This window comes from Macrosteles quadrilineatus, unplaced genomic scaffold (genome assembly GCF_028750875.1).
Source record: "Macrosteles quadrilineatus isolate MER2022 unplaced genomic scaffold, UCM_ALF_1.0 Scaffold_3__2_contigs__length_128488019, whole genome shotgun sequence".
NCBI classification, from domain to species: domain Eukaryota; kingdom Metazoa; phylum Arthropoda; class Insecta; order Hemiptera; family Cicadellidae; genus Macrosteles; species Macrosteles quadrilineatus.
In genome coordinates, this window is record NW_026542596.1 from 83,084,618 (window position 1) to 83,108,493 (window position 23,876).

The following is a 23,876-nucleotide window of genomic DNA, read 5'->3' on the forward strand; positions in this document are numbered from 1 at the left end:
ACAAACAAACATGACGTTTTGGTTTTTATTTTGAATAAGGTAGAAGAATGATCGAGGTTATGTTATGCTATGCAGGTTGTATGTAATGTTCATGAATTTGAGATAGAGAGAGATACCATATTTTGAATTGAATGACTAATGACTAGGATTAATGACTTGAATGATTAAAATAGTCAGAGTCACATATTACACTATCTGTAGACTATACAAGAAATTTTTGTGTGAGTGTGAGTGAGGTTAGATTATCCTCAACCCTGATGAATTTTGTTCCTTGTTATTTTATCTAAATGGAATTCATTTTGGCCTATACTAATTTTATAACTAAATAGCCTATCACTGAAATTAGGGTCTACATCACAAACATTGGTAAACTTAGAGAAATAGAAATGGAATCCGTGGATTTAAGTAAGATAGAAGGTATATGCGCCAATTCTACAGTTATACTGGTAAGTAGCCTAGGTATGTGTTGTTATGGCCTTTTTAGGCCCTAAGGATTATTCACATTTTAGTAGGGATGCCTCTTCTTTTAAAGTTTTCCTCAACTTGTGAAGAGTAGACTTTCATATCTATGGTCAAAAACAACCGAATGAAAATATCGATGAATATTTTTTTCCGATTAATTTATTTCATTTCATAATATTGTTTGGTGTTAAACTAACCTAACTAACCAAACTATATACCGAATAAAATAATCGGTTGCACTTTACTTTAGGTCCTACACTCATTCGAATGAAAATATCGATTATTCGATTGTTTCATTCGATATATCGTTTGGTTAGTTAGGTTAGGTTAACCTTACCCAACTAACCAAACCTATATCGAATGAAACAATCGATATATCGATCGATATTTTCATTCGAATGAGTGTAGGACCTAAAGTAAAGTGCAGCCAAATAATCTATATATCGAATAATCAAATAAATGGACCGATATTTTCATTCGGTTGTTTTTGACAACAGATAAGTGAACTTAAAATGTTGCTACTACACACTTGGGAAGGAAGTTTATCAAGTAGGCTGTGGCAAAAATCTGATCAGAAATCGTACAGCTTGTAATAAGTCCATCCATGACGTCAATTTCCATCTGAGCTGTACCCAACAGTGTATCCACGACCACAAAAATGATCCCGCTTATTGGTTCGAAAAAATTTCTGTTTTATCCCGCTTTTAGTTCATGAAAAATTCTCCTTTATCCTGCATGACTTTTTTGTTCAATTCAGAGTGTTACCGGTAGGCTATAAGTTATTTGACGTACGGTCTCTTTTTTTTAAACATTGCATTATAAGTTATTTTGCTACATTCATAATAATCAATTGCGTTTAGCTTTTCTATAAAATTAAGTATACAAGTTAAAACCAGATGTTCAGTTAACTTTAAGCGTAAAATCCTGTTTTATCCTGCATCCCGCTTTAACCCCGCTCATGGTCTATAAATCAAATTTTTCGGGATAATAATCCCGCTTATAGAAAGACTGGTCCCTGGCAGTGTCTTAATTTTAATCCAGCTTACTGAATAGCGAAAATCAAGTTTTATCTTGCTGTAAGCCCTGGGCCTACTGTAATGAGATCCCATTCACCCTGCATGAATTTTCCAAATTCTTCCTGTGCAATTTTTAAGATAGGCCCAAAACTTACATCATGTCTAAATAGCTTTTCAAATCTTGCTATCATAATCCAGGCAATCATGATTCGTCTTTTCTGAGAAGCGGGAAGCTTATGAATAAGAAAATTAATCGTCATAGTACATCTTGTCATTGCTCTTTTCTTGATGTTTATGGCAACTTACACTTCTAAACTTTCATCAGACCTTCATTCTGCTGCTTGATAACAACACAGTTAACTTCTAATGAACAACGTAGCGCTATATTTGCCTCTTAGGTTGCAATAACGTACTTGTAATCTTAAAAACAGCTTTCAGCTTTTAGCATTATTTTTGTATATAGGTAACAGTGCAGTTAATTAACTTAAATACCCCCACCGCAGCAAACCTGCAGACTAAGCGAATTTCCATTTCCCTGAATGGATTTACACTTGTCTCCTTAAAAATATCACATTTATTCCCTATTTAAATAGAATCAGTTTAAAACATACTTAGGTTTGCTGCAACAGGGAGGGTAAAAGTGTTTTTTATGTAAAATGTTAATATTTGGTAAGAAATAAAAACATTTTCCAAATTTGGGCAAAATATGTTAATAAACAAGCAAACTACAACAGTTTACTTATTCTCCATAAGAATAACATGGGAATTTTAAATTTACAATTTTTTGGAATTTTCTCCGTAACCATTAGGCGCATTATAACGCTTCAAAATACTAAATTATTTGTTTTTTTAAGCTCTACAAAATAGTTTAGAGAGAAATTGCAAAATTTTATGTTTTTTGGGTCAAAAATGGGAAAAATCCATTTTTACCCCATAAAAGCCCCCATAAACCCCCGTTCCCATGGTCCGATCATGCTGGTTCGCGAACTCGTTCGAATAAACGTAGGTTTACACGTTTGTACCAAATTTCATCAAAATCGGATCATTTTTGCTCGAGTTATCGCGCTAACGGACACATATATATATATACAGGGTGAGTTTCTACTGACCGTGTTAATTTCGCCAGTGGGTTCTACTCACTAAAAGGAACAAAAAAGTTCCTATAAACCCATGTCCGATTTTCGACCGTTTGGCTGTTTTGGGGGATTTTGTGTTTTTCTTATTTTATTAGACTTTGCTCCACAATTTATGTAATAAAAACTTAACCAATTACTTTAGAGAGTTATAGTTAAAATCATTGGAAAGAACATTAAATTTGCTATAAATCAAAGGTTTCATTCAACAATTATACCATTACATAGTCCACGTTATAACCAAAATAAAGTAAAAATGTCATTAAATTAATTAATTACGATAATTTTCATGGGCCTCCTTTGATACATAAACCTGCATTTATGCAATGTTGAAATGCATAAAAAACTTGGCATTTTAATAATCTTTCAAATGATATGCTATTCAATACTATTATTGATATAAACTAGTGAGAAATTACTAATAAACTACAATAAAACACGGTTTACAGATTTTGTTTTTGCACAGTTTTACTGTTAATAATAATTACTGTATACTCCATGATGTATTTTATTGAACTATCTGATAAAATTTGTACATTATTTTAACTTTTAAATATTTATTAAAATTATCTGAATTAATAAAATGTATAAACTCAAGGTTTTCCACATTTTCAAAGATGTAGTGTGTTTGATTCTTAAATGCTGTGTAATTAGTTTTACCTTGTGCTTGATTAAGTCAGCTTTTATTGATTTGTCATCTATAGCTAGATAACTCAGCTGCTTGAACATAACATTGTTGAGTAATTTGCTGTTTTAACTTTATATTTCCAAGTCAATTAAGAGTTTTTCAACATTTATTAAAATATGGAGCCTTTTACCAAGCAAGATTATGCCAACATGATGAATACAGTAATTATTATTAACAGTAAAACTGTGCAAAAACAAAATCTGTAAACCGTGTTTTATTGTAGTTTATTAGTAATTTCTCACTGGTTTATATCAATAATAGTATTGAATAGCATATCATTTGAAAGATTATTAAAATGCCAAGTTTTTTATGCATTTCAACATTGCATAAATGCAGGTTTATGTATCAAAGGAGGCCCATGAAAATTATCGTAATTAATTAATTTAATGACATTTTTACTTTATTTTGGTTATAACGTGGACTATGTAATGGTATAATTGTTGAATGAAACCTTTGATTTATAGCAAATTTAATGTTCTTTCCAATGATTTTAACTATAACTCTCTAAAGTAATTGGTTAAGTTTTTATTACATAAATTGTGGAGCAAAGTCTAATAAAATAAGAAAAACACAAAATCCCCCAAAACAGCCAAACGGTCGAAAATCGGACATGGGTTTATAGGAACTTTTTTGTTCCTTTTAGTGAGTAGAACCCACTAGCGAAGTTAACACGGTCAGTAGAAATTCACCCTGTATAAATATATATATATGAATTTGAACGGATGGTGTTTTTGGCCTCTAGGGACCTCAAAACGAAAAAAAAAAATCGGTCCCGGGTCCAGGTCTTACCATGAGTACTACGGTAATAGCTTATTCCCTATATGGGAAATTCGCTAATATTCCCTATATGGGAAATTCGCTAAAAACAATCCATATTTTAGTAAAAATATTGGTTATTTCTCTACTATTTTTATATTTACAGCCAGCAATATCCGTTTCTAATGCTGGACAACTAGCCGTGGATTTACTGATTCAGTCAACAAAAGCACAAAAGCTGGGAAACATTTGGCATCAAGCATTTATTCCCTTAATCGGAAGCCATCCCTATAAGGAGGATATTACAGAACTATGCACAGAATTTGAAGGTAAGTTAAGTTCGCCTAGAGTTGAGTTGATACTATTATGTCAGGTTGCTGTTAAATTGATTGGCCTACATTTTCCAATGTAACATTAGTACTATGTTAGTCTCATTTAAGACAAGTCTTTTCCTGTTGAGCTATACAGGCTTTATAAAAACTCTAAGGTTAATCATATATTTTCAAAGAGAAATTCTGATAGATTATTTTTATGTAGGCTATTTTATTTGAGCCTTCATTTTAGATGACAGTTTAGTTTTATTCAAAGTCAAGGTACCTAACTTATACATGCAAATGAATTTGTTTTAAAATAACATGTCATTTTAATATAATATATTGAAATTAAATTTTATCATAACTTATAACTAAGTTATATTATAACTTATTAAGTCCAATTCCTTTTTATTCCAGTGTACTACTTGAAGGAACCCAAAGTCATTTTTGCTCAGTTCAGATCACCAGTTTGGGAGGTAAGTCTCTAAGTCAAACTTATTTTACTCAAATCATAGTACAGTATACCATCTTTTTAGTACTAACTATATTTAATTCCAATCTAGGAAAAATATTTTTTTAAACCTAATACCCGTAGTCTACCATTACTTATATTGACTCAACCTGATGCCTTACTAACAATGCCTACTTGTACATTTAAGGTGAATGATTTAGTATGACAGCTTATTTTCTGTGTCGATATTCTATAGGCTTCATAGTTGCTTCATTATACCACACTAATAGATAGGGGGACACAGCTGGGCACATTATAACTTGCATGTGAGTGAAGGATGAAGTGTTGAATGGAGTGAGATACGTTACCTTGTGATTTTACTTACGGTACTAAGATTAAGACCAGTGTCCACAAAATCTTACATATGGCTAAGCACTAAAAATTAAACACATTTTGCTTGGAGTGTAAAATTATAACCAGAAAAAAAAACACCAAGAACACCAATATTGTAATTCGAGTATAATATCATAGACTAAGCAACACAAGTAGACTCCTCATCACATTGTACATTTTGAAGCTAGTTTTTTATGACTAGTTCATGTACGTCCACACCGATCGCTGGGGTAGACAAAATTTTGTTTCTATTATTTTAGGGTTATTTTCATGATTTGTGCTTTACTATTTGGTTGTATAACGACAGGGTGTCTACCAACCGGGAAATCCGGGAAAACCGGGAATTGTACTTAATTTTTTATTGGCCATGAAATGTACGGGAATTGTCCTTAAATGCCAGACTATGTCCTTAAATTTTTAATGGGCCATAATTTTATTGATCGCTAGTTGGTTAGGAGCACATAAAAGGTTTATCAGATGTTTGTTTACATTTTCATAATTTATTACTAGAGTTATTATGCAATAAAAATCCCATTAGCAATTTCAAACCCATTAATATTTTATCACGACAATCAAGTGTCAAGTACTTCCAAGAACTGTTGACTCAGTTATAGCTCATAAAAGTTGTATCACTTTTATTCCTTTACAACTTCTTTTTTTATTACTAGGGTAATTATTATGAGATCCCAAACCTAATTTATCGTGAAAATAATAGCTTTATAATGGCTGTTAAATTTCTTTTCTTACTTGTACTTTGGCTTGAAGATTCAATTTGCCGCGGCCATTGCCTAGTGCCATAAAACTGTTTATGGTTTCATATTAAACATGTAAATAATCTACAGTTTTATTTTGTAAGTTAACCCCTTTTTTATGGATATTTGATCTTTTAATTGACAAAACCACAAGCAATGTTGTTTGCATTAATGTTTTATCACTATGTAGGCCTGCTTGGTTTCAAATTATGTCATTGCATTTTCTGTAACTTTGTCTTATATTGTTGGCTATTCGGGTTTCAATGTTTTTTGTTTCCCATATATTTATTTATTGAGTTGTATGCTTTAAGCAATCTAAATCTTATGAACTAGAATGATGATAGTGACTTTGTTGCTATTATAACCTCATTGTTTGTTACCCAGTTTATATAGGCCCTCCTAAATAATTAGGTCTAGGCCTGGGTATTTTGATTCTTGAAAGAGCTGTAAAATATATTAAGAAAATGAAATTGAGCCTAGATAAACAACTAATGATTGCTATGTGTCTATATTAACTTTGCAAATGAAAATACAATAATCTTACTCTGTGCTTATTGCTTATTGGTAGCCGCTTACCATACCTTGATTTTGTACTAAGAACTGAGTAACAATATGAATTAAAGATTTTTTTTTTCAAAAGTAGCCTAGTCGAGAGCCTAACGTTGTGCCAGGGCGAATCATGCCAAATTAATCCGCCTGGATCGGATAAGCTATGTTATGAAGTTTACAAACCGATGGAGATATTTGTCGCTATCGCAGGAGACAATGATTGCGTTTCTCTGTTACACTATAAAAGCTTTACCTAAAGTATAGGTAGGCCTATACTTGTTTACTTTCAATAAATTTCTATTTTGAAATTTTTAACTCTTATCTATTGTTATTTACTGTTCTCTCTGCTACAACTACAGTTAATAACAAGATTAATACAGTTTGACAAATCAGGAAAATTATTCGGTAGGCCTAATGACACCGACAAAGGTTACGGCAAAGTGTCCTTAAATGTACGGGAATTGTCCATGAATTTTTTATCCAGAATGTAGTAGACACCCTGAACGAGGAGACCAGTTATTGTTTATGATTATATCTTTTTATTTGGTTAAATGAGGTTTTAAATGACTGAAATAACAAGAAACAAAATGTAAACAAAATACAACCTCTACAGTTGGACGTACAGAACTAACAATAAAATTGGCTTCAGCTGTTCCATAAGGATGACAAATCTACTAAGGGAGTATGTTTTATCTATGATAATATCTGTTAGTATATTTATATTTATATATTGCAGTCAGGCTAGATCTACTGTAGTTGTGTTGAGTCTTTCACACCAATTTCACATCATCAATAGTTTTGTGATCATAAATAACTTTGTGTTTTCTTATAAGAGATTTTACAACAGTAATACTGTTTACAGAACAAGGAAGATGTTTTTTTGGATGATTTGATCAAGTGGTTTGAGAGTATAAAAGCTAGCAAGATAGTAATCATATCTAGTTTGTATGACTACGAACGCAACGACAGTCAGATCCGTTCTCCACATGTAAGATGTTGTGTTTGTCCTCACACAACAGGTTTATTGGATTCTGTCTTTGTGTAAGTATATTGCTTATACCACGTTGTGTTTCTGTGTAATATAAACCAAAACTGATTATACTATTACTATTGGGAGTCCTTGGAGGCTGCACAATTTTTATTTCAGCTACGGTTTTTCGATACGACGAAATTAGAGCGTTCTATTGGCTGCCATGGCGTGACGTCACTCTCTTCTCTTGAGGGTTGAGATGTCAATCTTTGTTGTTTGTTGACTCAGTTGGATTTAAATAATCAATATTTTTTGTAACTATATCAATTATAAAATTAAACTGTCATAACCTAGAAGAGAGTGAGGTCACGCCATGACAGCCAATAGAATGCTCTCATTTCGTCCGTATCGAAAAACCGCTGCTGAAATAAAAATTGTGCTTGGAGGCTAGCTTGCCATCTTGCATTAAATTTCAAACAGCTGCACTGAAGAGTAATATACCATCTCAAAATAGGTACACTTTTTTATCAAATACCATGAAGTGATCATAATTTAAATATCTAGGGCACTGTGAGATTAGAAATATTTGTAGTTTTGTAACTGTTTTATAAGCTAGCACAGCTAGGCTCCTAGGACTCTTAAATAACAGATTACTGTCAAACCTTCTGACAGGTATAAATTTGTTTGGAATGGAAATTCATTAGCTAATATTTTTGAGGTTCACTGTGGAAGACAATGTTTGCACAGTATGAACCCTATATTTTCCAAATGTAAGACCAATGATCATGCCGTAGTTGGACCATAAATAAGGTGGGATATGAAATCAGAGCTTGAAACACGAGCCGGAGCAAAAAACAAAGAATTAGAATACAACCAACTCACTTCCGTGTAAAACAATATTTACAATTAAAACATATACAATTTTGTATGTTGCAGATTTTTACAAATATATTGCACAATCATGTTTCATCATGATTCATCTATACAATAAAATAGCTTAGTTATTCCCTATAAAGGAAATTCGCTAAAAGAGGCGGTACCAGGTAATTAAAAATTAAAACAGGTTTCATAGTTTAATTTTGTTATAAATGTTTTCTAAGTGAGTTACTTAAGTAAATCGTATCAGACCCATCCAAGAGCAAAAGCTTGGCCTGGATCCATCATATCTCTGAATATTTATTTATTCAGTAGAACTCCAATCTTACGAATCAATTGGGACCAGACCTTTCGAATATTTGGATTTTTACCAAAATTCAGAGTCTTTTAAAGAAAATAGGTAAGTCATGCCAAGCTTTTACCGCTATTGCAGAACGTGTCTGCGACGATTTCACAATCAAAAATTTTACGCTTTTGTCACGATTGCGGAGTACAGTTTTGATTTTCTGTGACTGTGGGAGACAATGATGGTGTCCACACGACTGTGGGATATGTTTAACATTTTGCCGCGATTGTGAAAATTGATGATGATGTTACCGTGACCACGGGAGACGATGATGGTGTCAACACGACCGTGGGATATATTTATCACTTTGCCACGATCGCAAAAACCGATGACGATGTATCCATGACCACCGGAGACGATGTACCTTAATACAATCGCCAGACAGGTTTTGGATTTTTCCACGATCAAGGCTTCTTATGATCCTATTCATTGTGGTTTAAAATTTTTTAATTATTTTTGTAATCAATTCAGGTAGTTGGAGTTTGAATAATTGGAGTTCGACTGAAATAAAATTTATAACCCTTATGCAACAAACTTCTATGGCTTAATATTTGCAGGCCATTAGGAGTGAAGCCTCTGGAGTTAAAGGCAACCGCTGATACAATGACCTCTGGTGTCATGACAGAGACGATGCATTTCCCTGGCGCTGGGTTCACAAAGAATCTACACCTTAAGTGGTATGACTAAGTTAGTTTAAAGATATGCTTACATTTGACAAACTTGTCTTCATTCTTTCATTGTTTTAGTTTGTAGATGTTTTATTTACATAGTAGAGTCTTAATTATTTTTTTTAACCAAATGTTTTTAAGGGTTATGGCTAAAAAATTAACAGAAAAATTGAAAAAAAAACCATACAGTTTGGTAATTAAATGGATACGACCAAGAACAATTTTTGAAGTTTTTAGGGCAACCAGTAGGTGTCTGAGACGAACTAGAAAGAAATGGCGTTCAGCGAGGGATTTTGAAGATGGAGCTGGGACTCCATTTTTTGTGCAAAAATTAATTGTTGAATTTTGATTGTACTCTGTAAAATTCCCATTGTAATAAACTTTGTTCCTATTTTGAAAAAAATATATAAAAAAATGTTTACCTCAAAACCGGCTTGGAAAGGTCAGATAAGAAAAATGTTGATTAAAACTAAAAATAATTTTAAAAACCATTATAAACATGTCAAATCTCATTAAATTGAACATGTTTTTCTGTTGTCAAACCTACGTTATTCAAAGGTTTAAATTTGTCTTCCACTCAAATCACTAAGTAAATATAATGTTCTTAACCTATCATCATGTATGACAAAAAATGTAAATACACCACTATATTAAGCGATATAATGTAAGTTCCCTCACCCGTAAGTACTCTGTTTATACCACCTCTAATAAGTGAGTGGTAGAGGAGAGTTGTGTAGGTATTTTTATTTTACTTTCTGTGTTCCTACAACTATTGCCATTTTTTTGGTTTCTTGTAAGTGAATAGTCTACTCGAATCCCTTTCCTATATAGTGTAGGTCGACCTTTTGATAGATTACTCGATTGGCCCAAAACCAGCAACTTTGAGTTTTGAAGGCGAGCAGTGCATCCACTCAGACCGTTAAGGACATATTGGAACCCTCACAATGATAAGTTGATGAACTGTGGGGCATGCAGCCCGCTAAAATGATGAGAAAGCAACACCAAGTGCAAATGCCTAAAGCCTGGAGCACCTCAAAAAGAGGCATTAATAGAGGTGGTCTCAAGGAACACGCTATGGTAAACATCTACCGGTAGTCTGTACGGAAAGAGCTCATGATTTTATCGCACTCGATCGTCTACAGAATTTTAAGTAGCCTAATATGGAATTTTGGATGATTGAATGATTGAATGATTGAATAATTGAGTACTAAATGAAGTTCTGCAATAGGAACTCTCCTAAGAGACCTCAATTAGGTGAACAAAAACAAGATTAGATTGTGTGTCTTAGATTGTTCAACCATGTTGCAAAGAATTCACCATACAAAAAGTATCTAAATTTTCATTTTATATTTTGTCTCCCCTCCGTAGGTATGTCTTAGCAATCAACCGGTAAGGTTAGAAACAAAGTTTCATTTTGTGTACAGTTTAAAGCAAATCATTTTGCTTTTGTTCCAGTATTCAAAAGGGGTTCCCTGTCGTTTCACTTTTTAAGTTCTGCTATGATGGAGACAACACACCAGAAGCTACAGAACTGGCCAGTACAGTTGATGGGTGGCTGAATATCGTAAGTGATTTCGGAGTTTTAATTCACAAGCTTGTATGTGCTGAATTTGATTGCAAATACAATTTTTTTCTGAATTTTGTGCTTAACAATATGGGGGGTAAACTTCGATATGGTGGACTGTATAAAAAATGAGGGATGTGAGATATATTATGTTAAGATCAGCTTTAGAGACACACTGTGAGCACAAAATAATAAACTTTTAAATAGGAAGAAATGTGATTTGGTACCTTCCTTTTTACTGAAGTGATGTCTAGTAGACCGTTGACGCACTTGATGTTTGCTGGCCAGCTTTCGCGTACGCGACCGGTAGTTGCACCAAGAACAGTTTGAATACAGTTTTTAACTATTCAGTTCACTTTTTTGTTAGGTGTGTCACAAATAAATACATAAGATAAACATACGATAATATATAAGTTCAATTTATATGCCACAAATAGAGTAGGGGAATATTATAATAAAAAAACTAGGGAAAATGGCGAGAACATGATGCCGGGTTGAAGAGTACATGGGGAATGGGGGAAATTGCCAGACATCACGTGACAGGGCAAGGGTCAGAACAAAATATGAATGAAGTCTGGATTCACCTGGTTGCGTAGATGCTTGAACACGGAACATGCCGCCCGCCTTGAACCATACATGGTTCAACAGAGATTCATAAATTGATTCATTGACTCATAAATGGGCACAAGTAATACAATGTAGATATATATACACAATAGATAATGATGACACACCTAATTATAAGATATGATATATATGACAATTATAAATATAAACATGAAATAGGACATTAAATAGAAATATTTTGTGATTAGGGGAGCGGGTACACCTTGGTAGCAGGGCGACAGAAGATTCCTCTCGAAGTCTTGATGGAGACAACTCGAACGATGCCATCTGCTCCAGGTGATGTCTTCACAATGCGACCAAGAGGCCAGAGAAGTGGTGGTGTTTTTGGGTCATGGATAATGACTAAATCGCCTACTTCAAGATTCTTGTTTGGCTTTATCCACTTTTTCCTTTGTTGAAGCTGGTGCAAATACTCTTGGTGCCACCTTCTCCAGAAGCGCTGATGTAGAGCCTGAACTGTTTGCCAATGCTTTAGTCGATTGTCAGGAATATCGGATACATTTACTTCAGGTACTGCGACAAGAGATGTCCCGATGAGAAAATGACCTGGGGTGAGTGCTGTGATGTCAGATGGATCTGCTGATAGAGCTGTTAGTGGACGAGAGTTCAATACTGCTTCCACCTGCGTGACAAGGGTTATCAGCTCCATTAGTGTTAGAATTTGATCTCCAATTACTCTCTTGAGATGGTACTTTGAGCTCTTTATGGCACTCTCCCAAAGGCCTCCTTGGTGAGGCGCGGCTGGTGGTTGGAAATGAAAATTAATTGAATGATCGAGGGCGAAGTTAGTGAGAGCATCTTGAGTATTCCTTTCATCAATGAAATTCTGGAAGGTCTTATTCAGTTGCTTGGAGGCACCGACATAGTTCGTTCCACAATCAGAGTATAGGTGAGCACAAAGTCCACGACGAGAAACAAATCTTTTAAGAGCAGCAATGAATGAGTCCACTGAGAGATCAGTTACAACTTCCAAGTGCACCGCTTTTGTGGTAAAGCAAACAAATAGGCAGAGGTATGACTTAAGCTTTTGAGAATTCCTAGTGGTGTGTACTTTCACTTCAAAGTGACCGCTATAATCCATGCCAGTATGATAGAATGGTCTTACAGGCCGTAGTCGAGTTTCGGGTAAGTCTCCCATAAGTGGAGGTTGATTTGTAGGTTTCAACTTAAAACATCTTTGACATTTAAAGATTACAGATCTGATTACACTACGAGCAGATAATATCCATACTTCTTGAGTGAGGATCGATTGCAGCAACTGAGGGCCTGCGTGTAAATATTTGAGATGATAGTGCATGACCAACAGTTTTACAACATTATGAGATTTAGGTAACAGGATTGGGTATTTGGCATCTTGAGTAAGGTTTGAATGTTTCAACCTACCGCCTACTCTTACCAAACCGTTATCGTCAATGTAAGGTGATAACCGAGCCAGTCTTAAGCTGCACTGAGTGCCCTTTTTCAGAGCTGTGATGTCATCCTTGAAAGATGAAATTTGAATGAGTTTGAAGAGATTCATTTTAGCAGAAGAGATCTCTTTATAACTAAGTTGTCCAGCTAGTCGGGCGTTCCCACAAATATTATGGATGAATCGTAGAACATAAGCAGTGACATTTACAAGTTTTCTAAAGCATGAGAATTTTTCAAGTAAATCAAATCTGTAATTTTCTAACTTTTCAACGTTAACTAGGACATTCAAGGGATTTGGTTTGACTTCAAGAGTGTCTTGATCAGTGATTAAACTGAATTCGGGCTTTGGCCAAAGATCTGATGACAAGTATAACCATTCAGGTCCCTTCCACCACAATTGGTGGCTTAAGAGTTGAGATGGGGAGAGTCCTCGGGTTGCACAATCTGCTGGGTTGTCGAGGGACTTGACGTAATGCCATGATTCAGGAGAGATTAATTCTTGTAGTTCTGAGACACGGTTGGCCACATAGACTTTTAAGCGATAGGGGTGAGTGCGTATCCATGTAAGAACAATGGTAGAGTCACACCAAGCATACATCGAGTCAATCTTAATGTGGGACGAAAGAAGATTTGAACAGTATTGCAGGAGCTTTCCAAGTAGGTGAGCACCGCACAGTTCGAGACGAGGCAGAGATACTCTTTTTAGTGGGGCGACTTTAGATTTGGCCATTATCAGATTAATTTTAACATCATTCGATAAGTTGATCACACGGAGGTAGACTACTGCAGCATATCCTTTCTCCGAAGCATCGCTGAAACCATGAAGTTCTGCAAGCTTATGAGTTGAGGTAAAGATGTAACGTGGGATCCTTAGGTTTTGGATCACGGGTAGTTCTTCTAAAAAGGAAATCCATTTTGTTCTTATCTCATCTTGAATTGGATCATCCCATTTTAGACCTGTGGTCCAAAGATATTGAATGAGTGTTTTAGCCCAAAATATTACAGGTGTGAGAAATCCTGGGAGATCATAGAGTTTAGCGATTGTTGAGAGAATCATTCTCTTGGTTAGCAAGTGGCCTACTTCAACATTCTTCACTTTGTATGAGAGCATGTCTGTCTCTGGGGTCCATCTTAAACCCAATACACTGTAGAAGGCCTCACTACCATCAGTCAACTCCACTGGTGATTCTTTGTGTTCGACTGGAATCTGATCCAAGAGTTGGGGTGCATTACTGATCCACTTACGGAGTTCAAAACCGCCTTTAGACAGCAATGTTTTCAGTTCATTTTGAGCTGACATAGCTTTATCAAGATCTTCAGCTCCAGCTATAATATCATCATAGAAGATAGACTTGGACAAGATATCAGAAGCTTGTGGGTATGGTTGACCTTCGTCCAAAACTAGCTGGTGCAAGGTTTTGATTGCAATAAAAGGGGAACAATTAAGCCCATATGTAACTGTATTAAGTTTGTACGTTTGGAGTGGATCATCTGGACTAGCGCGCCAGTATATCATTTGATAACTTTTGTCCTTATCAGAAACCAAGATCTGACGATACATTTGACGTATGTCACAGGTGAATACAATTTTATGACATCTAAAATACAATAAAACATCACTGATATCATTTTGAAGTTTGGGACCAGGCATGAGAATGTCGTTCAATGATATGCCATTAGTAGTTTTAGCGCTGCCGTCAAAAACAACACGTATTTTTGAATTCGGGGGATTCTCCTTGAAGACACCGTGGTGAGGCAAATAATAGTATTCAGAGGTAGGAGGTTCTTTACAAATAGTCATATGACCTGATTCAATGTAGTCATCCATAAATTCAGAATAGAGCCTTTGTAACTCGGGTTGATTAGAGAATTTCCTTTCCATCGAGCTAAGTCTCAATTGTGCTTTGGTACAAGATTCACCAAGAGGGGAATGATTTGGTTTCTTGGGCAGCTCGATTATGTAACGACCTGAGTCATCACGTCTATGGGTGTTTTCAAAATGTTGTAAACAGAGGGTATCTTCCTCAGTCTGAGCCTTGATCCGTATTGGGGGTTCTTCTAGCGTCCAGAATTTTTAAAGTGAATTATGAAGATCCAAATCATGAGTTGTCAAGAGTGAGATGGGAAATGTGTTTGATGAGTTTCCTGCTACAGAGGCTACAGGAGCGAGGCCCATCACAACAAAACCAAAAATGGTTCCAAGAGCTTGAGGTAAATTTTGTCCTAATCTATGCTGTTCGCCTGTGAGGGTTAGGGCAAATAAGTCTGCACCGATAAGTAAATCTATCTCTCCAGGCTGATCGAAACAGGGATCGGCTAGGATAAAATGTTTCAAAGATTCCTTAACCTGGTGTGAAACTGGTATCTGAGGCAGGGGTGATGTGATACTACTCAAAACCATACAAGGATGGTTTTTAGCCAAAGGATTTCCATTGATCGCAGACATGTTGACATGTACGATACCTCTAGAATTAATAACTGCACCAGAGATTCCTTTTATTTCATCATGGAGTCGAGTACGTGGGGCGTTGATGAGTTGAATAGCTTTCTCTGATATAAGGGTAAGTTGGGCAGCGGAGTCGAGCACAGCACGGAGTACAGTATGTTGACCATGTTGTGAAGAGACATGAACTAAACATGTACCAAGAAGGATTGTGGTTTTAGTTGGATTGAGTTGACTAGACAATCCTACAAAAGCGTTAACGTTTGTAGAAGCAGTAGGATTAATAGTTGTTGTATTCTTTGAAGATGAATTAGGTGTGTAGGTCTTATTTTGAGGAGACAGCTTAGTTTGATAGCTTGACTGTGACTGAAGTGAACTACGTGTGGGCTCATGCAATAGAGTATGGTGATGTTTGGAGCAAATCTGACACACTTTACTTGAGGGGCAGTTGAAAGTGTTATGAAGATAACCGAGGCAGTTTGTACAAATCCTATTCTTGCGAATAAACTCAGATCTTTCACTCACACTTCTAGCTAGGAAATTTTGACACTTGTATATGTTGTGATCTGCAGCTTGACAAAATCTACAAGAGTTGGTTGTGGCGACAAGAGCAGTTTTTGTATGGTTGGTGAAATGTGGCTTACTTTCAAGTGTAAACTTATTAGGCCTAGTTATGTTTGTAGGACACTTTTGGCCAGTGGAATACTTTGAGGTAGATGGTGAACTGAGACAAATACTAGCACCTTCTAAACGCTTGAATTCCATTTCAAGAAAGGTCATTAAATCATTAACAAGAGGGATCTCATTGTTTAAGGCGCGAGAGTCTTCAAAAGATTTTCTAATATCAGCTGGGATCTTCTTTAAAAGTTTTAAGACTAACAGGGTGTTTTCAGTTGTAATGTCATGATTTAAGTTTTTCAAAGCTTGAGTATTTTCCTTATATACAGTGAGAAATGATTGCAAGCTCTTAAGCGAACCACTAGTAATGGGCGACAAATCCAGAATTTTTGTAACGAGCTGAGTGACAATACGTCTCTTGTTTTCATAGCGATCCTTGAGAAGTCGAAGGGCTACCACATAGTTTTCAGGAGTAATATTAAGACTCTTAACCAAGTCTAAGGGCTCACCACTCAGGGCACTAAGCAAATACTGAAACTTATTCACTGGGGAGACAGAATTATTCGCATTGACAGAGGCTTCAAAAATATTATAGAAACTAACCCACTCTTCATAGTTACCACTAAATTTAGGCAACTCAAATTTAGGCAGGCGCAGAGAAGCTGGAGGTGGAGTAGGTGTTACAACAGGTTCAACTGGCAAAAGAACTTTAATGTCACTTATAAGGGCTACATACAAGTCAGAAAGTTCATCATGCATTGAAAATGATTCCTCCTCATCACAATCAGAAGCAGGGTCATCAGTCACAACTCTATTAAATAAAGTTTTAAAGTCAGTAAATAGATCTCTGACCTCCTCATTATAATTGTGTAAACGCTGTATATTAGCAGGAGTCAATTCTTGACCTTCAGTTCGAGGAAGTTGGTTTGACAAATATTTATTTATTTTCTGAAACCTGTTTTTAACAAGTTTTGCTTTTCTTTGTAGGGTAGTGAATCTCATCATGAACAAACAAATTAAATAACACACAACAAGAATAGATGAGTTTTCATAAAATAGCCCAAAATCTTAAATTAATAATGATCTCATAAATCTAGGCCTACTGAAGTGCATAAATCAATTTGCAATTCAACTTCAATAGTAAAGTGAAGTCAATTATCAATTTGTTATTATCACCAATAATCTCTGTTGACAATAATATTTACAATAATGAATAAAGAGAGCATAGCAATAACAATAATTACCAGTTTTCTCCAGTTCAGGACCCTTTTCAATTAGTATTTGATTAAATAAATAATGTCTTCATTTTTCAACAACATAAACAAACTTGCAGGTTATGTTGATATGTTTCAATTCAATATCGGGTTATATTTAAACAAACAGCTGATGTAGATGAACAGAGTTTTGATGAGTTGAGTTTTCAGTTTAATAGCAGACAGGTGATTGGTTCGTCCTCAGTTCCACCGTTTCACTTATCTTGCAGGTTATTGGTTGCCATGTAGCGCAGAGCGATCTGTTGGCGAAGTTGAGAACTACCAACTACCAAGGTGTATCGCAAAGGACAGAACGTTGTTGCAAAATGGCGGACAATGGGATAGAATATTTCAGGGAAATAACTACTAACTTTGCAGTTTTATTTTTACACCCAAATAATAAGGCTGAATTGATTGTGAGACCTTATTATTTAAAAGGATTTTATGGATGAGATGTGAATAAATATTCAATCCTGAAAAATGTTCTAAGCTTGATTTATTTCAAGACAAACTAGGTAGGCCTAACTTGACGTGATTTAGGTGGCAGTGACAAAATTGAACATGAAAATAATTGTCTGGTATGAAACAGGAATGGACATTAAAATTGTTCGTAATAATGTTCCACAAGACAAAATATTACCAGTTAGGGATGTGACACTGATCATAAACATTCATTTGAGAAATAAATTATTGTACTGTATCAATTATATTTTAATTGGCAAATGTAATCCGGGTCGACAGGACCAGCGAATGGGGGGTAAACTTCGATATGGTGGACTGTATAAAAAATGAGGGATGTGAGATATATTATGTTAAGATCAGCTTTAGAGACACACTGTGAGCACAAAATAATAAACTTTTAAATAGGAAGAAATGTGATTTGGTACCTTCCTTTTTACTGAAGTGATGTCTAGTAGACCGTTGACGCACTTGATGTTTGCTGGCCAGCTTTCGCGTACGCGACCGGTAGTTGCACCAAGAACAGTTTGAATACAGTTTTTAACTATTCAGTTCACTTTTTTGTTAGGTGTGTCACAAATAAATACATAAGATAAACATACGATAATATATAAGTTCAATTTATATGCCACAAATAGAGTAGGGGAATATTATAATAAAAAACTAGGGAAAATGGCGAGAACATGATGCCGGGTTGAAGAGTACATGGGGAATGGGGGAAATTGCCAGACATCACGTGACAGGGCAAGGGTCAGAACAAAATATGAATGAAGTCTGGATTCACCTGGTTGCGTAGATGCTTGAATACGGAACACAATAGGCCTACAATATTATCTGTTTGGCAAATAATATAATGCTAATGAAGGATAAGTAAAACCGAGTAAGATTACAACGAGAGTCAGCTTGTTTTGAAAAATAAGGTTAAATCTTCATCGTCTATTTAAAATAACATTTTCTATGGTGTAAATAATTATCTGTTATATAATAGGTAGTTTAATCATCGAAACAATAAAATAAAATAACAATAAAATCAGTTCCACCCCTAAATCTTTAGCTAACAAATTGCTCTAGTAATATGTAGCCTAAACCTCATGAAGTTTAAAGTTGGGTAAAGAAATGTTCTTGTTTAATTTTTGTTATTCTTGAGTAATATATTATTGTAACTGAAATTACATTTGGGTTTTATTTGTTATGAAACATTAGGCCTAGGTTTTTCTTCTTCTAATGGCTATATTGGCTTTTACAAACAATCAATTTCGTGAATATTTCATATAATCTGATTGGCAAGCTCTTTGTAGACTAAATTTTCAAGCAAGCAATTTCCTCTGGATGAGCAGTGTTGGGAAGTAGCGCGCTACAAGTAGCGACGCTACAGTAGCGCGCTACTTTTTTTGTAGCGTTAGCTGTAGCTACGCTACTTTTAAGATTTTGTAGCTTTAGCTGTAGCTAGCTACATTTTTAAAGTAGTTGTAGCGGATTTTTAGCTACTTTTCTCGCTACATTAACATTGTTTGAGGTAGTGATTTTTATCATAACCTCAACCTTACGTGAAACCTTTCAAACTGAGATTTTCAAAAAAATTAGGCTGGCTTCATACAGCTGGTTGCAGCCGTTTCATTCCCTATACAAACAACGTTGTGTGAACATGGAGGCCATTAAATGAGTGTTATCCACATTTTTGCCTCTCATTTCCTTAATTTTCTACTCTATGATTACTGTCAGATAAAATAAAATCGCTAGATGCAGACGACTTTTAAACGTTACCGGTGACATGACGACAAGAGAAGCTATTGAATGCTTGCAAGTGATTGTCAGGGAAATTAGTAATCAATTTGGTTTCTTTATTATATCGATAGTGTTTCAACTTGGGTTTTAATGGAAACCATCACTAACACTAAACCTTAAAATAATGAGAAAGCTGGTCTATCAACCTTTGCTTCAGCTGTTGATTGTGGTTCATCACCACAAGCCCTTCCTTGGTTAGATTACAAATATTTTTCAAAGGTTTACTAAATTAACAAAGAGGAAGTTTCCTGATGTGATTTAAGATATGCCTAGACTAATTGATAATTGTAATGAAAAAATCTCCATATAACATGAAACTTACATTGAACAAATAAATAGCATAGTTTGCTCCTGCTAACAGCTCTTGTATAGGACTATTCCTAGGCTATGCTATGGTTTAAGACAAATACAAAGTTCCACGTTCAATTATTAGGAATATATCTGTTTAGTCCTTGCAAGAACAAGCCTACCATAGCCAACTTGTTACATAGCCAAGTAGGCCTACATGTTATTTTTACTTTACAAATTTCAACATGTTTAAATTAAAAGCCGATTTCAGGATAAGTTGCTGAATACTGTTTTCTGTACCAACTAGGTTGAAGCACAATTTTCCCTATGCATAATGACAATAAAGGACGATTTCTTGACATTGAAAAGTGTTATTCATAGAACAAGTAACTTATCACTATGGTTAAAAGTTATAGCAATGTCGTTTTTAACATTAAAAGTAAAGAAAGGCAATAAACTCCAATTTCAGTAGGCTAGGCTCTGTAACTTAAGGCCTTAGAGCCGAAACTATAGTCAGTAAATATTTTAATAAATAATTTTACTTGGGTACTAAGTTTATTAATGTTTAATCTTTATTTATATATAGTAGCCCTATTTTTCATATAAATATTATATATATATATATTTATATATATATATATATAGGCTATATGAATTTGAACGGATGGTGTTTTTGGCCTCTAGGGACCTCAAAACAAACAAAAAATCGGTCCCGGGTCCAGGTCTTACCATGAGTACTACGGTAATAGCTTATTCCCTATATGGGAAATTCGCTAATAAGTACTAAATATGATGGGAAACCCAACTATTTGGTTTTGTTGTTGTAAAGTTGGGTATATAATTCCAACAAATTAAATACAATCTAGGAATAATTTGTTTTCCAAGTAATGTTAGATACAATCATTGACTATACCTGTCAATATAGTCAATAGCATATAGTCAATGCTACAATACTGACATTTTTTGTTTAAATGTTTGTTCAATAAAAATGTAGTTGCAATTAATTTTACATTTACCTAATGTGCGTGGAATAAAAAGTAACGTCTTTGGAAAAGTAGCTAAAATTGTAGCTGTAGCTACATTTCATTGTAGCTGTAGTTGTAGCTAGCTACTTTTTCGGAACTGTAGCTGTGGCTGTAGCTAAGCTACTTTTTTTGGAAATGTAGCAGTAGTTGTAGCTAGCTACATTTTAAAAGTAGCTTCCCCAACACTGTGGATGAGTTGCATGATTATAATTTGGCAGATTCTTGAAGTGTCACCAAAATCAATCACAACTTACCATCTTTTATTTATTTACCTAACCCGCCATGTTAAACTTCCCTATCCCAAGCGTGATGTATATAACTTCGTTACTTCTCGAGTGATGTAAAGTTGAAAAAAAACTCACTCGGTGATGTAATGAAACCCATTTAAATAACATTGAGTGCTTAACTTAAAAAATATACCTCTATGGAGCCAACGACGTTCGACGCTAGAAATCAGCTGTGCGCTTGAATTTTATTGTTATGTTTTGACAAATTTTCCTAACCTAGCTTTTGTTTGTAAATGAACGTTACTGTTAGAAGATGAGTGAAATGGATAATGAAAAATATTGTTCGTAACCTCCTGTATATTGTCGGGTCAGGTAAAATCTTGTACGTTACATGTTACGCAAGAGCGTGTTTACATCACTTCGGTAAATTATGCAACGAGCGCGGTGTTGTAAAAACGCTCTTACTACACTTGAGGTAAATAGCTATTACTGTCTTGTGAGTGAGTATTAAGTATAAATACATGTTTCACATGTTATGAGTCATATTTTTATTTACTTTAAGTCAATTTGATTATATGTAAAATGCTGGTCAAGAAGTTAGTTAATTTATTAAATTTATTATTTTCAAACAAATGCTTCAGTTTAAGTTAGCATACCTATATGAAAATACTAGGCTTGAAAACATTAGAGATATTTAAAGGGGGTATTGAGAACAATGGGTTTTGATTTACTATTTTATGACTCGATAAGCACCAAAATTTACAGTGACTATCAAATCAAATCAAATCAAATCAATTTATTCATCACAAAAATTCATAGTACAGAGGCTGAATATCAGCAATGAATATGTGACATGTCAGTACAAATCATGCATTATAAATAGTTTACACATAATAAATACATACAAATATTAAGATTACAGTTGACAGGATAAAAATGAATTCATGTCATAAGGACAAAGTGCAATCAGTTTTTCTGAAAGTTTCTTTTTAAAATTATTAAGGCTCAATGACTGGTCTGTGAAATAAAAGGACAATTTGTTGTAGACTTGTATGCATTGATAATAGGGTCCATTGTGAAACAAAGCTAATCTGTGGCTTGGAATTTCCAAAAGTTGTTTGTGTCTAGTTTCATAACTATGAGTTTTTTTACAGTTTTCAAATAAATAAAGGTTGTTTTTAATGAAAAGCGCCAAGTGTAAAATATAAAGAGCAGGAAGGGTCAAAAGTTTGAATTTTTTAAAACTGGATCTACATGATTTTCTTGAGCTGATGCCAGCAATGACTCTGGTGGCCTTTTTTTGTTGTTTAAAGATATATTTGCTAGAAGGTGAATTTGCCCAGCACAACAAACTGTAAGACATAATTGATAAAAAATAACCATGGTATACTAACATCACTGTCTTGTCATCGCAAATTCTTCTAATAATTCGGAGATTAAATATAGCTTTATCTAGTTTAGCATATAAATGGTCACAGTGGTTATTCCATTTTAAAGAAATCCTCCATTGCAAAAAAATTGTTTGCCCGCTCAATATTTTTGCTGGTTTCTGTACCTTTTAAAAATTAGATTTTTTCCCATCTAAAAATTTTAATGTGGTCTTATCAATCATAACGATTACTGTCCTCATTCTCTAATTAATTGTTTGTTTCCACAGGTACCGACTGTCAAAGATAAAGCTAAGACTCTAATTCAGCCTCCTTCATGGAAATACATTTTTGGAGGACCCTCGCCACAAGAACTGTTTCCATAAACTATTGTACAATATATTTTTATTATTCCATAATTTTTGTCTTTTTATCCATACACAATGCCAACAATTTAATTGAAATGCCATACAACATGCTGAAAACACTACATACCAGGCACTTGTAACATTTTATATTTCTTGTACCATAATTTGCATCGGCTATCATTTAGCTGCTATTTGGCTAAGGATTATTACAATACATCCTGCAGAGTGAATTTCTATTTGTCTTATTGGAGCTTTAATAGATATTTTCTTAAACATGTCAGATCTATTCCCTATTTATATAACATTAGGGTTAAATAACAACTGAGCTACTAACACGAAGACTTGAAAAGAACCGGTATGGATCATAAGCATAAAAAATGGCGTTGCTGGCCCAAAAATAAACAATATTTAACATTGCTTAAATCTTAAATGGAATTGTTGAAATCATATGTTAATGCCATTAGTTTAGGATTCGAACCAGCAACGTCATTTGTTTTTGATCAATGCGTTCTGTTCAAGTGTTCGTGGCTTGCTGCTTGAGGGAAGGAAAAAGTCATCTTTTGAAAAATGCGCATTGCTTAGCATGAAATAGATTTGCCAAATCTTATTAAAATATAGGCCTATCCATTAGCAAGCAAACTACATCATCTATCTATCTATCTATATATTAATAGGCAAGCATGTTTCTTTAAAACCTTTTTTCTCAGCTCGTGTGCATCGTAGGGAAAATCTACGCATACCGTTAGAAAGCTATTTTCCTGTAGGTGTGCAGAATCCCTTTATAAATTTAAATAGGCTCAAAGATAAGCACAAAAAATTAGTTTAAAGATTTGAAAAAATTAACATGGATCTTATGCGTTGCCATGCTGGTGACGAAATAACAACGAAATATAAACAGAAAATCAAAACAAAAGGAAGAAACTCCAATCACATGTTTTATTTGCAGTGTGGGGGGAAAATAGAGAAGTGAGTAAGTTTACATTACATATTTTTGGTCGAGTTTCGACCACTGGACGACCTCTCGTACTTATTTAATACGCAAGCAGGTTTTTTGTGACAATTACTCCT

The 23,876-nt window shown here is 34.5% G+C and overlaps 2 protein-coding genes across 5 annotated transcripts in view; one reads left to right on the forward strand and one right to left on the reverse strand.

The window, feature by feature from the left end:
• Positions 1-5,038, reverse strand: part of LOC128988384 (probable elongation factor 1-delta) — a 35,105-nt gene extending 30,067 nt beyond the window's left edge. For all 4 annotated transcript variants that reach the window (XM_054409632.1, XM_054409631.1, XM_054409630.1 and 1 more), the window contains exon 1: positions 5,016-5,038. In XM_054409632.1, coding sequence (XP_054265607.1) covers positions 5,016-5,023 — 8 coding nt within the window. In that variant the 5' untranslated portion in view covers positions 5,024-5,038. The remainder of the gene's footprint in view (positions 1-5,015) is intronic.
• On the forward strand, positions 1-22,859 carry LOC128988385 (proteasome assembly chaperone 2-like). The gene is made up of 7 exons (XM_054409633.1): positions 1-446; positions 4,222-4,384; positions 4,787-4,845; positions 7,377-7,555; positions 9,264-9,383; positions 10,830-10,938; positions 22,731-22,859. The coding sequence occupies exons 1-7, from the start codon at positions 387-389 to the stop codon at positions 22,824-22,826; spliced, it is 786 nt and encodes a 261-aa protein (XP_054265608.1). The 5' UTR covers positions 1-386; the 3' UTR covers positions 22,827-22,859.
• The last annotated feature ends 1,017 nt before the right edge of the window (positions 22,860-23,876 follow it).

What these genes read in the sequence shown, in the direction of transcription:
- LOC128988385 (XM_054409633.1), top strand. Translation starts at nt 387, where the DNA reads ATGGAATCCGTGGATTTAAGTAAGATAGAAGGTATATGCGCCAATTCT. An exon ending in ACTATGCACAGAATTTGAAG is followed by an intron (nt 4,385 to 4,786) that starts GTAAGTTAAGTT and finishes TTTTTATTCCAG; the next exon opens with TGTACTACTTGAAGGAACCC. An exon ending in AAGAATCTACACCTTAAGTG is followed by an intron (nt 9,384 to 10,829) that starts GTATGACTAAGT and finishes CTTTTGTTCCAG; the next exon opens with TATTCAAAAGGGGTTCCCTG.